The 15,350-nt window shown below is 45.0% G+C and overlaps 1 protein-coding gene across 1 annotated transcript in view; it reads left to right on the forward strand.

Moving 5' to 3' along the window:
* Nucleotides 1-15,350, forward strand: part of dpysl4 (dihydropyrimidinase like 4) — a 40,793-nt gene that overhangs the window by 17,055 nt on the left and 8,388 nt on the right. Inside the window, exons 5-11 of the mRNA XM_078223469.1 lie at nt 258-319; nt 417-497; nt 2,136-2,204; nt 4,544-4,664; nt 6,421-6,577; nt 6,949-7,090; nt 9,882-10,052. Coding sequence (XP_078079595.1) covers nt 258-319; nt 417-497; nt 2,136-2,204; nt 4,544-4,664; nt 6,421-6,577; nt 6,949-7,090; nt 9,882-10,052 — 803 coding nt within the window. The remainder of the gene's footprint in view (nt 1-257; nt 320-416; nt 498-2,135; nt 2,205-4,543; nt 4,665-6,420; nt 6,578-6,948; nt 7,091-9,881; nt 10,053-15,350) is intronic.

The raw sequence follows: 15,350 nt of genomic DNA on the forward strand, positions 1-15,350 counted from the left end.
GCTAACCCATTCCCTTCTCCAACCCTTTGAAAATTTTAAACCATTCCAAAATGGTCGGGGTCCTTAGAAAACTTTTGGGACTGGAATTTTGAAACAGTGCCCACATTGGCATTTGAAAATCCAGCCAACGAATAATAGAAGCATTGTTGTAAGAATGTTTTAAGTGATGAAATATTGATATCAAATACTCATAGCTGCTTCTACCTTCCGGGGCACTACACAGTATACAGCATTTTCACTCTTCTCTGTTCCATCAGGTGTGAACTCCTTTCTTGTATTCATGGCCTACAAAGACCAATATCAGTGTAGCGATGCACAGGTAACACTCTTCAATGAAAGCACCAGCATCTGTTTCTGCTCAGTTAAGGATGCGTCGTGCAACACCAATGCTAATTACATGCTCTTTCCCGTGGCAGATCTATGAAATCTTCAGCATCATCCGTGATTTGGGTGCGATAGCACAGGTTCATGCTGAAAATGGAGACATCATCCAGGAGGTAAAACCAGAATTTGACAATCTGTCTGAAGCTGAAGCGTTAAAAGTTGTTCCAAAAAAGCAAATGCAGTTTTCAGGCATTCAGCAAAGCATTATTTATTTTTAAGTACAATGTCAGATAACTTTACCTTCATTTCCTTAACACATGGGATACAGGGTATTCCATGTGAATTTGCCTTCTTTACAAGTCTCCCATGTGGGAGTTTGTCAAAGGCTTTGCTGAAATCCATATAAACTACATCGACTGCACTACCCTCATCTACACACCTGGTCACCTCCTCAAAAAATTCAATCGAATTTGTTAGGCATGACCTCCCTCTAACGAAGCCATGCTGACTATCCGTGATCAACATTGCCTCTCCAGGTGGAGATAGATGCTCTCCTTCAGAAGTTTCTCTAATCATTCCCCTACCACTGACGTGAGACTCACTGGTCTGTAGTTGCCTGGTTTATCTCTACAACCCTTCTTAAATAATGAAACCACATTAGCTGCTCTCCAGTCGTCTGGCACCTCCAACATTCAACTTTCTCGCAGGATTTAATTGCAGAACATTACAATTCCAATGAGAAGTTGATACACATCCATCTGTGTATATTAGCAGCATAACAAAGAACAAAAAGAACAAAGAACAATACAGCACAGGAACAGGCCCTTCGGCCCTCCAAGCCCGCGCCGCTCCCCGGTCCAGGATTGAATCCTGAATCCAGGATCCCCGCCCAATTTTCCAGCCTATCTACATACCAATATCCTATCCACCGAGCTGTCCCTCACAGCTACGATGCTTTGTTCATTACAACCTATTAACTTACCCCCACCCCCCCATTCCAGACCATGTGATCTCCAGGGAGAGGCGAAAACCCAGAGTGAAAAACCCCAGGGCCAATATGGGGAAACAAAATCTGGGAAATTCCTCTCCGACCCCCTGAGGCGATCGAAACGAGTCCAGGAGATCACAATGGCCCCGATCGGAAAATGCTTCCCAACCCTAGTCATTTCCACTTCCACGAACACCATATGAATTCCCTGCCCCCGAGACAGGTTCCCAACTATCCGCAGTCTCACTCTGTACTGGCACCAGCAAGATGATCATAGAATGAAGCCTTGAAACGAGAAACCAGGAACAATTAGCCCGCGCCGCTCCCTGGTCCAAACTAGACCACTCTTTTGTATCCCTCCATTCCCACTCCGTTCATATAGCTGTCTAGATAAGTCTTAAACGTTCCCAGTGTGTCCGCCTCCACCACCTTGCCCGGCAACACATTCCAGGCCCCCACGACCCTCTGTGTGAAATATGTCCTTCTGATATCTGTGTTAAACCTCCCCCCCTTCACCTTGAACCTATGACCCCTCGTGAACGTCACCACCGACCCGGGGAAAAGCTTCCCACCGTTCACCCTATCATAAGCAAACTGTGTGAACACAGTTCTCAATCCTACCGGAAAAACGGAGTGACATAAAAAGGATTGCATTAAGAATGCATTTTATCCCTATTAAATAACTTTAGCTTGATTCTAAACATTGACAATAATTTATTAGTGATACTGAGGACCGGCTGCTTTGTGCCTCATGGTTATGATTTGCTTTACAGTGCCACAATCACTGCTATTTGCATTTTTTGATGCTTCAATCTCTCTTTAGGAGCAGAAACGCATGTTGGAGCTTGGAATTACAGGACCAGAGGGGCACGTTCTTAGTCGACCAGAAGAGGTAACACAGTTTTCTATTACATTTAGAAATTAGTGAATCAGGAGATTCAGTTCTCTAATTAGATAACATTTGGTGAATGATGAAAGCTTGCAGCCATAATAAAAAAAGCAACTAAATTAGGAGCCAGGGTTTGGAAAGCTGGGGACACGCTCACCACCACTGGCCATGAAAGCCACGATTGGAAATTTATGGTCATCACGCAATTTGAGATCATAGCTTCCTTGGGGAGTGATGGCCACTGCTAGGGCTGCAGCTAGTCCATGACCAGGAGCCTCACAAGAGGCCAAAGAAGCAGGTAAGTAGAGCAGGCTTGCTGAAGCCTGTCAAGCAGGCCCAGAGAGGAGGTGGCTCATCGACAGGAGCGTGCTCGGGGGGGGGGGGGGGGGGGCACGGAGGGGGGAGTTTGCTGGCCATTTGTGCTGTGGAGACCCTCCATGGGTCACAACCTGCCCGAATAAGAGGGACTCCCCCTCACCTGAGCCTGCAGTCAGGCCACCAGACTATATATGGAGCGGGGTCTTGCCTTGCCACTGGTTAAATACCGGCGGTGGCAGGAACAGGTTACTAAATGGCCATTATTTGTCCGCTGAAGGGCTTCGGTTGGTCAAAGTGTGGGCAGGCCACCCGACACTATCTCAGCCGTAGATAAAATTCCAGCAAAGATGGATGGGAGCTTGGCAAACTTGCCATCCCACCCACTTTCATGAACCCCTGGTTTCTTCCCAAATTTGCATACCTTGGTTTGCAAATTTGTTCTTAGAGTCATCAGCATATCAAGAGCTGATAGTTTGCTGTCAGAGGGGATAGCAGAGTGATGACCACTTCCTGCTGCACAGGAAGTCAAGTGTTTGCATATTGTAGGTCACACAATATCAGCCATGGATTGGGAGCAAGTTACTTGATCTTTTGGCTGGGAGCATACATGGAAAAACTTCAGAGAAGGTTAAAAGAGGAAAAAAACTTACTGAAAATGATGCAGGACACCTTGAACAAGTGCTGGTGTCACAGAAAAATGGAGATTTTTGAAAATTTCAGGAAGATTAAGAGGTTTCAATTAAGTACACTAAGCAGTTGTTGGATGTATTCAGTTAGCTATAATTCTCAAGTAATAGTTACACCAAAAGAAAACATGCATTTGGGTGGACAACACAGAAACATATCAGTATGTGTATACGCAACATAATGCAGATAATATTCCAACAGAGTGCTAACATCACCATTCGTTTAAACACTACTATTTTTCATTTAATTGGCCCCAGATCTCAATTGTTAACATTGCATTCACATATTAGTTGGTGTAATTAAGCAATGAGCCATGTTTTTGTTGCAATACAAATTAATTTGCTTGTCTTACAACCCTCATACACTTGAGGTGCATTATCTAGCGGGACACCAGTGTGTCAAACCCATACAACTTTACACCTGAATCAAACCGATCCTTTGCTAAATTCTAAAGTAAACTACCATTTCTCCAATCATTAGGTCACCATTAATATCAGAAAGCAATGCGATATTTTTAAAAATGAAGGATTGTTGATGTATTTTCACATCTATATCTTGTTACCTGCATGTCTGTATTTTATATACATATTCAACTGGGTTTTTTTAAGTTTATTTATTAGTGTCACCAGTAGGTTTACATTAATACTGCAATGAAATTACTGTGAAAATCCCCTAGTCACCACACTCCAAAGCCTGTTCGGGTACACTGAGGGAGAATTTAGCATGGCCAATGCACCTAACCAGCATGTCTTTCAGACTGTGGGAGGAAACCGGAGCACCCAGACGAAATCCACACAGATGTGGGGAGAATTGAAGCCAGGTCTTTGATGCTGTGAGGCAGCAGTGCTAATTAGGTGCATTGGTCACGTTAAATTATTTCTCAGTGTATTCAAGTGGGCGCCGGAGTGTGGCGACTTGGGGATTTTCACAGTAAATTCTTTGCAGTGCTAATGTAAGCCTACTTGTGACACTAATGAATAAACTTAAATTTAATCAGTGTGCCACCGTGCATCATGAATGTTCTCAGTGATGAAATGGAGTAGTCACATGAAAGGAATGTTAAAAAGTTTAAAGTTTATTTATTAGTCACAAGCAGGCTTACATTAACACTGCAATGAAATTAAAAACCACATACTTGGGCCAGGTCTTTAAAATTGCATCAACAAGAGGGTTGCAGGTGGATAGTGTTCCTTTTAATGAGCTTTCTGAAAGAGTGGAAGAAGTTGGAGAGAAGATAGATGCTACTTTAATCTGGTTCTGATGAAGGTGGGAGGAGGGCACTGTGTGGCGCACTGCTTTTCACTTCAGCTTAAACCTAATCAAAACATTCCTTCAAGGTTGAAGCCGAGGCAGTATATCGTGCAATCACCATCGCAAGCCAAGCCAACTGCCCCTTGTACATCACCAAAGTCATGAGCAAGAGTGCTGCAGATATAATTGCACAAGCTCGGAAGAAAGGTAAACTGTTAATTATGTCCCAGACTCTATCTAACCTGAAGGTGGAATGTTGCCTGTTTTCTGCTTTATTGTTCTGGCTAAACAGATTTTGCTCATCCTGTCCCATTCCATCATAGTTTTAGCCCTGCAATCACATTCCATCATAAGAAGACATCCTGATCCCTCTGAGTTTGCATTGTTAGACACTGTACAAGTGGTCACATGTGACAGTGTCGGAATACATAGGGCACAATGCTAACAGGAGATGTTTGAATGTAACGTGACCATAAAACTGAAGGGACTGACTTAGAAGTGCGACTAAATGAATGGAGGAGCAGGCTCGAAGGGCCGAATGGCCTACTCCTGCTTCTATTTTCCATGTATCCATGTTTCTAACTTTGTAATCAGAACCCTTTATCGGAGTCCTTTGTCTTTGTGGCCTTCAACACTCCTGCAGGCCCAACTTGCACTGCTCCAGTTAAGCGATAGCAACAACAGACCAGTATCCAATTCATTCAGAGCTCAGAAGACAGGAGCAGCAGAACATCTGGCAGATGATGTCATCCCACAGCTCTGCCTTCTTTTACAAAGTCAAGCTTCCGGAGAGTAGACAAAACCTCATCCTGGCCCCTGACTCCTAATCCCTGAACCTGGCCCCACAGGAAACGCTCCCAGCAGCCCTTTGTCTGAAGATTAAATGCCGCAAGGTCCCACCCCATTCCAGTGCTGGAATTCTGTTTTGTGGAGAACACTAATCCGAAGGACATTTTGGAGCAATTACAATGTTCTCAGGAATACTGCTTTCTGAAACCCTGTATTGTTATAATTAAAGATTGTAAGAATTAATTCTGAAATTATTTAGTCACAATTGATACCAGCCTCTGGACGAGTGTTCCATGATCTGCTTAATCTTCAAGTCAACACAAACTTTTGATTATCTTTAGCTGCTCTGTCATTTAAACATTATGCTCAGTTAAAATAATTGCAGTTTTAGAAAGAAATTCTGCATGCAGCTCAGTAAATTGAAGATTTCAAGTAATTCTGCAGAAATAAAACGATTCCAATGGTGAAACCAATAAACATGGGAGGCAATCTATGGAGTTCACTATGCTGCAGGAAACTACTATCCCAGCCAGTACCCCTGAGAAAATTGAGGACAGGCTGTCCATGATTTTCTATCTACTGGTAGGCAAGCTTCTCCATTGGCAACAGCAGGCAGGATTTTCTAGTCCCGCCTACCCCGGGAATTGTAGCAGGCAGGACGGAAAGTCTGACAGACCAGCGAATGGTCCGTTGCCTGCGGGTGAGGATTTCCAGTGGAGCGATGGTTGGGACTGGGAAATCTCACCCATCAACTCAGAAGATCACCTCCCCAGTGACTGCGGTGACCATCTATAAGTGTGTGTTTTACTAGAATGGACAAAGCAACATCAAATTAAGGCATTTGGGGGTGACACTTGCCCCCGAATATTTCTCTGCTCTTTGTTAGATAGCTGCTTCATTAGGGAAAATATTTAATTTTTTGCAAACTGTTTAAATTAAATCTCAGGCCGGAACCTTACGGGATTTTCCCAACCCACTGCGGTGAGCAGAGATTTGGCTGGACGCCAAATTTATCAACCTCACTGCAGCGGAGGGCGTGGCATGAATTACTGGCAAGATCACGCCTATTGTGTTTTTATAAGGTGTCCCACTAACAAATTTAAATCAAGGATACATGACCTAATTAAGCCCGTTTTGCTAAGGATACTAGTCAGTTCTTTGTGTGGTTTGGCAGGTGCGGTTGTATATGGAGAGCCTGTCACGGCAAGTCTTGGGACTGATGGTTCTCACTACTGGAGTAAGAATTGGGCCAAAGCTGCAGCCTTTGTCACCTCTCCTCCACTCAGCATTGATACTTCCACCCCTGATTACCTGAACTCTCTTCTCTCCTGGTATGAATTTGTGATTTGACTCACCCTGCACGAATAGATTGTTATTTTTCTGTTTGCAATTTTAGGGATGATGATCGTACCGTAGAAAAACATTTGTAAGTTTAGTAATAACCAAAAGTATGGGCGGAAATCCAACTGTGTAATCTTATACTTCACTGTTTATTGGATAAGCTTTCAGGGCGGCAACTTGTTAGGAAGGAGAAGGAGGATTTCCTTTGTGCACTAATTGCAGTGAAACTGTAAACTTATTTTATGTGCAAGTTATTGGAGTTCATTACACAAGGAGGTAATCCCCCTGGAATGGTGATAAATGGCAGCTGCTATTCATCCTGACACATGGTAACCCTGGTCTGATTTGTTTTTGAATATAGCGGCGATCTGCAGGTTACTGGCAGTGCTCACTGTGCTTTCACCACTGCACAGAAAGCAGTTGGAAAAGATGACTTCAGACTGATCCCTGAAGGAGTTAATGGCATTGAAGAGCGGATGACAATTATTTGGGATAAGGCTGTGGTATGTTTATCGTATAAAACCAATTAGGCACATGCCAATGTGCAAGAACGCGAGAATGCGAGAGAGAGTGTGAGTGGACTGTGAGAGTGCGAGAGAGGGAGCGCGTGAGAGGGAGCAGGAAAGAGGGAGTGCGAGAGAGGGAGCATGAGAGGGAGCACGAGAGAAAAAGGTGTGAGAGAGGGAGTGTGAGGGAGGGAGCGTGAGAGAGGGAGCGCGAGAGAGAACGGTGTGAGAGAGGGAGTGCGAGAGAGGGAGTGCGAGAGAGGGAGTGCGAGAGAGGGAGCGTGAGAAAGGGAGCGCGAGAAAGGAGCATGAGAGAGGGAGCGCAAGAAACGGAGCGTGAGAGGGAGCGTGAGAGAGGGAGCGTGAGAGAGGAAGCGTGAGAGAGGGAGTGTGAGAGAGGGAGTGTGAGAGAGGGAGTGTGAGAGAGGGAGTGTGAGAGAGGGAGTGCGTGAGAGGGAACACGAGAGAGGGAGCGCGAAAGAGGGAACGTGAGAGGAAGCGCGAGAGAGGGAGCACAAGAGAGAAAGTGTAAGAGAGGGAGCATGAGAGGGGGAGGGCAAGAGCGAGTGTGAGTGCGAAAGAGAGCACGAGAGTGAGAGAATGTGAGAGTGCAAGAATGCAAGTGAGAGTTGAATGGTTCCATGGGGGAAGATAGGCATATTTCTAATTTTAAAAAGGGAAAGAGGGAAATGGGGAACAATTAGGGAGGTGGATTATAGACCAGGGAGAGATCAGCCATCATCTGATTGAATGGCAGAACAGACTTGAAGGGCTGAACTTGGCTACTTCTGCTCCTGATTGCTATGAACCTTTTTATTTAAAATATTGTTAATGGCAATAAATTAGAGCTTAGAGCTGAAGAGCAGAATGCTAAAAACACAACTGGATTTTGAAATGCCCAATACTGACACTGTAACTCACAGGACTGGAGAGGGCATCATTTACATTTACACTCCTGGAATTGCCCCCCAATTGGACCAAATCTTTAAATTTTGGCTGGGAAGGGTGGGTCCATCAGCACATCATTCATCTGCACCCTCTGCGTTGAGGGAAAATCCTCGGCTTTCTGGAAAAATTACTTACTTAATATCCTTGAAAAGCCTTAGCAATACTTATGACAGTTGGGACCTGGCAAAATTTTCACTGAGGCCTTTTAACAACCCCAAAATCTATTAGAGTCATCAGTTGATCCCAGATGGGATTAATTACCTTCTACAGTTGCAGTGGTTTTCATGAGAATCAGAGCGTTTCCAAAAGAAGAATTCTTTACCTCATTTGGACCACTGGTGAACTCTTTCTGCCTTACAAGGACAGATTACCCCAAGCTGATAGACCATCTGTACAGCGCAAAATTTCTATTCCCAGAATTTCCACCATACTTACACTATTGAAGGAAGACCCCAAGAAATTTCTAGGCTTTTATAACCATCAGAACCAGCTCAATACACAAACAACAGTAACACCAAATTATACTTATATAGCCCCTTTCATTTAGTAAACGCATGCCATGGAAGCAATTATCGGACATAATTTGTCACAGAACCACATGAGGAAATATTGGAACACATGAACAAGACGTGATCAAAGAGCAAGACCTGGTCAAAGAGGTATGTCAAAGATAGAGAGACGGGAGAGAATTCCACCACTTAGGGCATAGGCAGCCGAAGGCAAGGCCACCAATGATAATCTGATTAAAATCCTGAATGCTCAAAAGGCAAAAACCAGAGGAGCACAGAGATCTCGGAGGTTCTGGAGGGCTGGAGAAAACCACCCAAATAGGGAGGGGTGAGGCCAGGGAGAAATTTGCAAACAAGGATGCGATATTTAAAGTTGAGGTGCGCTTAACCGGGAGTCAGTGTAGGTCTCCGCCAACACCATGGGTGAATGGGTACAGGTTTGGCCACGGGCAGCAAAGTTTTGGATGAGTTCTTGGTTTTGAAGAATAATAGGTGGGAGGCTGGCCAAGGGGAGCATTGGAACACACAAGTCTTGAGGTAACAAGTGCAAGGATGAGGGTTTCAGCAGCAAATGAGCTGAGGATGGCCAGGCAATGTTACAGAAATTACTGGATGATCTTGCTGATGGAGCAAATATGTGGTCAGAAGTTCATCTTGGCATCAGATATAACACCAAGGTTGCAAAGTGTGTGGTTCAGCTTTAGATAGCTGCCATGGAGAAGGGTGGAGATGATGGCGAAGGAATGGAGTTAAAGACATAAACCAAAGACAAAGGTTTTAGTCTTCCCAATATTTCAATTCTCCTCATCCAGTACTACAAGGACATTTTTTTTTGCATTCATGGGACATGGGTGTCGCTGGCTGGCCATCATTTATTGCCCATCCCTGGTTGCCCTTGGAGGGCAGTTAAGAGACTACCACATTGCTGTGGCTCTAGACCAGGTAAGGATGGCAGATTTCCTTCCCTAAAGGACATTAGTGAACCAGATGGGTTTTTCCGACAATCAGCAATGGTTTCATGGTCACCAGTAGATTCTTAATTCCAGGTATTTTTTATTGAATTCCAATTCCACCATCTGCCGTGGCAGGATTCGAACCTGAGTCCCCAGAACATGAACTGAGTATCTGGATTAATAGTCTAGCGATAATAACACTGGGCCATCACCTCCCCAACAAATGACTGCATTTAAAAGATTACAAATTGAGACGAGTCTTTGCATATCAGTGATCTGTATTCATTACACCAGAAGGAAAAAAAAGATAACAAACAACTGTAGACTCAAAGCCATATAACATAACCCCTGCAATCTTTATTTCACTTTATACTCTAGGTTACAGGAAAGATGAATGAGAATGAGTTTGTAGCAGTTACAAGTACAAATGCTGCAAAGATCTTCAATCTCTACCCCAGAAAGGGACGAATCGCTGTTGGTTCCGATGCTGATCTGGTCATCTGGGATCCAGAAGCTGTCAAAATCATTTCAGCAAAGACACACAATCTGGTAATGCAAACAGCTTCCTCATTAAGCTCACATTTACTGGTTACAGATACCCAGCAATGAGAAGTTAACGTGGTTTAGAATTTGTTCTTGGTTAGAACTCAATCGACTGGCAAACCCAAATTTTGGCCACCTTAGCTGTAGTTACGGGATGTTCATTGACAAAAATCTATGGTGTGAGAATCAGACTAATGTTTGTTCTGGACATTTACAAACTAGTTGCCTTCTCATGCTGGCCAGATGAAAGCTTTTTAAGGTCCAGTTATACCCCTGCGTTTGTACTGTGGCAAAGTAGTTTCTCCTTCACAACAGAAATGATAGTACAACTCCAGGGTCAGACCAGAGGTCTGACACCGTGGTGTATTTCAGAAAGCCCCAGCCGAAAGTATTGAACATAAAACCCCACTTTGAGGTTTCAATATCAACTGGAAGCTCTCTGAACCCAGATGCATGATGTGGAGATGCCGGCGTTGGACTGGCGTAAACACAGTAAGAAGTCTAACAACACCAGGTTAAACCTGTTGGATTTTAACCTGGTGTTGTGAGACTTCTTACTGTGTTTAACCCAGATGCATCCAGGGGAGCCTGATGGAGGTGTTGCTTCTTGACATAATGGCATTGTGATTGCGACGAGGTGGTTTCCTCTCATTCATTAACAGTATGTTCCTGGGAGCCCCAGTATCAGTTTGATAGTCAGCAGAATGGCAATACATCACCAGTCAGTGTGACCAATGCACACCCAGAGATGCTCTTCCCTCACGGAGCTAAGTGGCAAAACAGCTGTTATAGCATTCAGTGACTTTGTTTTGCAGATGTGGTGCAGAGAAACTCAGATTCAGTCTAAGGAGGTGAATGCACTCTACGCGATGAGAAGATTAAATTCCTCACGTTGCATTCTGAGTGCATCGACTAGTCCTTCAAGCACAGCATTTGGATACAGGGATTTGCTCCCTTTCATGCTTGAGGAGCAGTTTGTTGAATGCAATTGATGGCGATACATCAAGTATAGCAAAAGTGCAACTATTGCCATGTTCAGGGAAATGAGCATTTCCACCTCTGCAGTCAGTCATTGTATCAAATACAAAAGCAAAATAATACGGGTTGCTGGAAATCTGAAATTGAAAATGAAATGCTGGAAATGTACCTGTCATCAACATTGGCCTCAAGATGACCATGTTTTGGAGGGTCGCAGTGCTGCCACCTGCTCCAGAAGCATTCAGGGTCATAGAATCCCTACAGTGCAGAAGGAGGACATTCGGCCCATCGAGTCTGCACCGACCACAATCCCACCCAGGCCCTATCCCCATAACCCCATGCATTTACCCTAGCTAGTCCCCCTGACACTAAGGGGCAATTTAGCACGGCCAATCTACCTAACCAGCACATCTTTGGACTATGGGAGGAAACTGGAGCGCCCGGAGGAAACCCATGCAGACACGGAGAAAGTGCAAACTCCACACAGACAGTGTCCCAAGCCGGGAATCGAACCCAGGTCTCTGGTGCTGTGAGGCAGCAGTGCTAACCACGGTGCCACCATGCCACCCAGTCAATAGGTCGTAACACGAGTCATGGTCGATCACACTGGGCCTCTCTTAAACATGCACAGCTGAAAATGTGTTCGGCTGCATGAGACAGCCCCTGCCAGCGCCATTTGAAAGGCATCACCATTCAGCTTTCAGCTGAGATGCTCAGGAGGGAGTGCTATGGCTTTCAAAGAGCTCTGGGTGCCTGATTGAGCAAATGCAATTCACTATTGAGTCAGAGTCCTGCTCACCCTCCGTTTCCAGGCCAGCAGATATTCCCAGGCTGGAGGAGGCGGCATGGCCAACACACCTCAGTGCTCCTTGCCAAAATCCCAAAATAAGAGACACCTGAAAAATCTATTCCATCACGTTATCCAACAATGCTCCGAATACTCTGACAACACTCTTCTGCCTCATAAGATGATGGCTTCTGTCTTGGTGCGCAACTCTGTTTTGAACATCACCTGGTGGTGCTCAGGAGCCCCACCCTAGCATGCCAGTCTGTGCCTCATTTGCTACAGAGAAGGTGCACGATTGACTGACCCCTGTTCCCCTGGGCCCTCTTCTTGGGCCACTGAGCTTTTTGTTTTTGTTCACCTCTTCCAGTGCCCTTCCAGGCAGTAAACTTCCAGAGGTCACAGCCGCTAGTGACTGCCTCCCATTTGTCAGTATGTTATCTTCACATTACGTTTGTGAACCTTTGAATGGACGTACCTCGCACTAAGTTGATCTTTCTCTACACCCTAGCTATGACTGTAACACTACATTCTGCACTCTCTCCTTTCCTTCCCTATGAATGGTATGCTCTGTATAGTGTGCAAGAAACAATACTTTTCACTGTATACTAATACATGTGACAATAATAAATCAAATAGCAGAGGTATGGGTGCCCATGAGGTCTTAACTCAGTGGCCAGTTCACTGTCCAGGAGGTCTTTAGGTGTATAGCATCACCCATCTGGTGAACATGGTGGAGCCAGTGGCTTAGCAACGAGTGTAAGCTGTTAGAATTAGCATGCTCTAGAACCTCTGAGTTGGTGACCTGATCCTGTCAAGAGATGCAGAGGATGCAACAGAGACAGCAAGGATGAAAATTGTTTCGCATTTCTCCCGCCTAGCATATGTTGTCCAGGTCTTGCCGCTGTAGAAGAGTACACTGAGGATTCAGACTTGGTAGATTCACATTTTGACATTCTCAGTCCGTTTGCTGTTGTCCCACACTCTCTTACTCAGCTTGGACACAACAGCTGCAGCTTTGGAGATGTGTGTGTTGTTTTCAGCATCATTACTGGTGAATGTGGAGCTATCAGTGACCTCCAGCATCACATTGCCAATGCTGATGGATAGTGATAGCGGCAACATCCTGGATCGCGACATTTGTATTTCTGATGCTGATGGTCAAAGTAAACTCTTTGCTGGCGAAAAGTCTGTCCGTTTGCCGCAGCAGGTGTCCCTCAGTATGGAATGTTAGTGAAGTATCGTCAGCGAGGAGCGATGAGGATTTGGCAAACCTTTGCCATGGATCTCAGGTGAACCAGGCTGAACTGCTTTCCGTCAGTTCTAGTGCGGAGGTGGACACCCTCTGGAGGTGACCTTATGTAAATGGCAGCAACACACATGCCTCAAAGAGTGTAAGCGCCAGAATGCAAACCTGTTTGACCCCACTGCAGATCTTAAAGATTTCCGATGTTGCCCCATCCTAGCTAACCTTACCCATCAAGTTACCACGGAAAGAGGCGCTCACACTGAGCAACTCCAGCGAATAGCCAGTTTGCTCCAGGAGCTTAAATAAACAGCCTCTTTTCACACAGTCGAATGCCTTGGTATGATCAATGAAGGCCTCATATCCACATATATATATTACAATGCTCAACTAACCAGCCTTTTATATTCCATTTGGACCTGTATTCCTTGTGTCTTTGCCTGTCCCAGTGCTCCGACACAGCTATCCCAGTGCTCCGACACAGCTATCCCAGTGCCTGTTGAATGGAAGGCTGTTGACTTTCAGGTGCAGCGTGGTTTTAAAAAGCGCAGGCTGGTTTTAATTGCTGCTTGCCTCATACAAACCTGGGCCCCCTGCTGAGTGTGTAGCAAGTCAGTAACGTGTTTAACTCGCATGGATATGAGTGGGTGGTACAAACTGTGTGTGCTCACTGCATCGCTTCCATCAGGTACAGTGCCTGCCAACAGACCTTGTTTCATTTTTGTTCCATTAACTCTCTTTCTCTCTCCACAGATAGATTCTGATCTGCTGAATGTCTCAATTATTTTTATTGCATTAAACACTTCCAGTGTAGATAGTGCATTAGCTAACTAGAAGTCTTCTCTTGCACTGTTCCAACAATGTGCTACCATCACAAGCCACTTCATGGAAGAACATAAAAAAATAGGAGCAGGAGCGCCCCCTTGAGCCTGCTCCAGATTTCACTGCGATCATGGCTGCTTTTCGGCTTCAATACCATTTTCCCACCACTTTCCATATCTCATAATTTCCTCAGAGATCAAAAATCTATCTTGTCTCAGCCTTGAATATGCTCAGTGATGGAACATTCTGGAGTGGAGAATTCCAAAGATTCACAATCCTCTGAATGAAGAAATTTCTGCTAATCTCAGTCCTTAATGATTGGCCCTTTATTTGTATCCCCATGTTCTCAGTGTTTACCTTGTCAAACCCCCTTCTTTACAATTTGATCCTGTAGAATTCATCCACAAAAACAGATGAGATATTAAATATCCCCTTGGTCCAGAATATTGAATATTTAAAAGCCTTAAACCCCAGCCTGGACACTGGAAACACTCTTTAAAATAATCTCATTTATATATTCACTTATTTCCTATGAAAGTCTAGCGACAATTTCAGATAGAATACATAGAATCCCTACAGTGCAGAAGGAGGACATTTGGCTCACCGAGCCTGCACCGACAACAATCCCACCCAGGCCCTATCCCCATAATCCCACATATTTACCCTACTAATCCTCCTGACATCTCCCTAACACTAAGGGGCAATTTAGCATGGCCAATCAACCTAACCCTCACATTTTTGGATACCATAAGAGGACACCTCAATTATAAAATTTGCAAATTGGTGTAAAGGTAACTCAGTAATTCCTTCATTATTTGCAATTGTTCCGTTACTTAAATAATTGACTTTACTGCTTCTTTTATGTCATCATAGAAATCATCATAGAAACCCTACAGTGCAGAAGGAGGCCATTCGGCCCATCGAGTCTGCACCGACCACAATCCCACCCAGGCCCTACCCCCCACATATTTACCCGCTAATCCCTCTAATTTACACATCTCAGGGGCAATTTTAACCTGGCCAATCAACCTAACCCGCACATCTTTGGACTGTGGGAGGAAACCGGAGCACCCGGAGGAAACCCACGCAAACACGAGGAGAATGTGCAAACTCCACACAGACAGTGACCCGAGCATCGAACCCGGGACCCTGGAGCTGTGAAGCAGCAGTGCTAACCACTGTGCTACCGGGCCGCCCGGTGAACGCTGGAGCTGTGAAGCAGCAGTGCTAACCACTGTGCTACCGGGCCGCCCGGTGAACGCTGGAGCTGTGAAGCAGCAGTGCTAACCACTGTGCTACCGTGCCGCCCGGTGAACGCTGGAGCTGTGAAGCAGCAGTGCTAACCACTGTGCTACCGTGCCGCCCTTGCTCTCTTGCTTCCACCACCAGATTTTTTTCTTTCAGTTCTGTTTATTTTTTTTTCACCCAAGAATGGAGTGTGGAAGGGGACAAACTTGTGTCTTTGCCTTCCAAT

The sequence above is a fragment of the Mustelus asterias genome, chromosome 11, assembly GCF_964213995.1.
Source record: "Mustelus asterias chromosome 11, sMusAst1.hap1.1, whole genome shotgun sequence".
Taxonomy (NCBI): domain Eukaryota; kingdom Metazoa; phylum Chordata; class Chondrichthyes; order Carcharhiniformes; family Triakidae; genus Mustelus; species Mustelus asterias.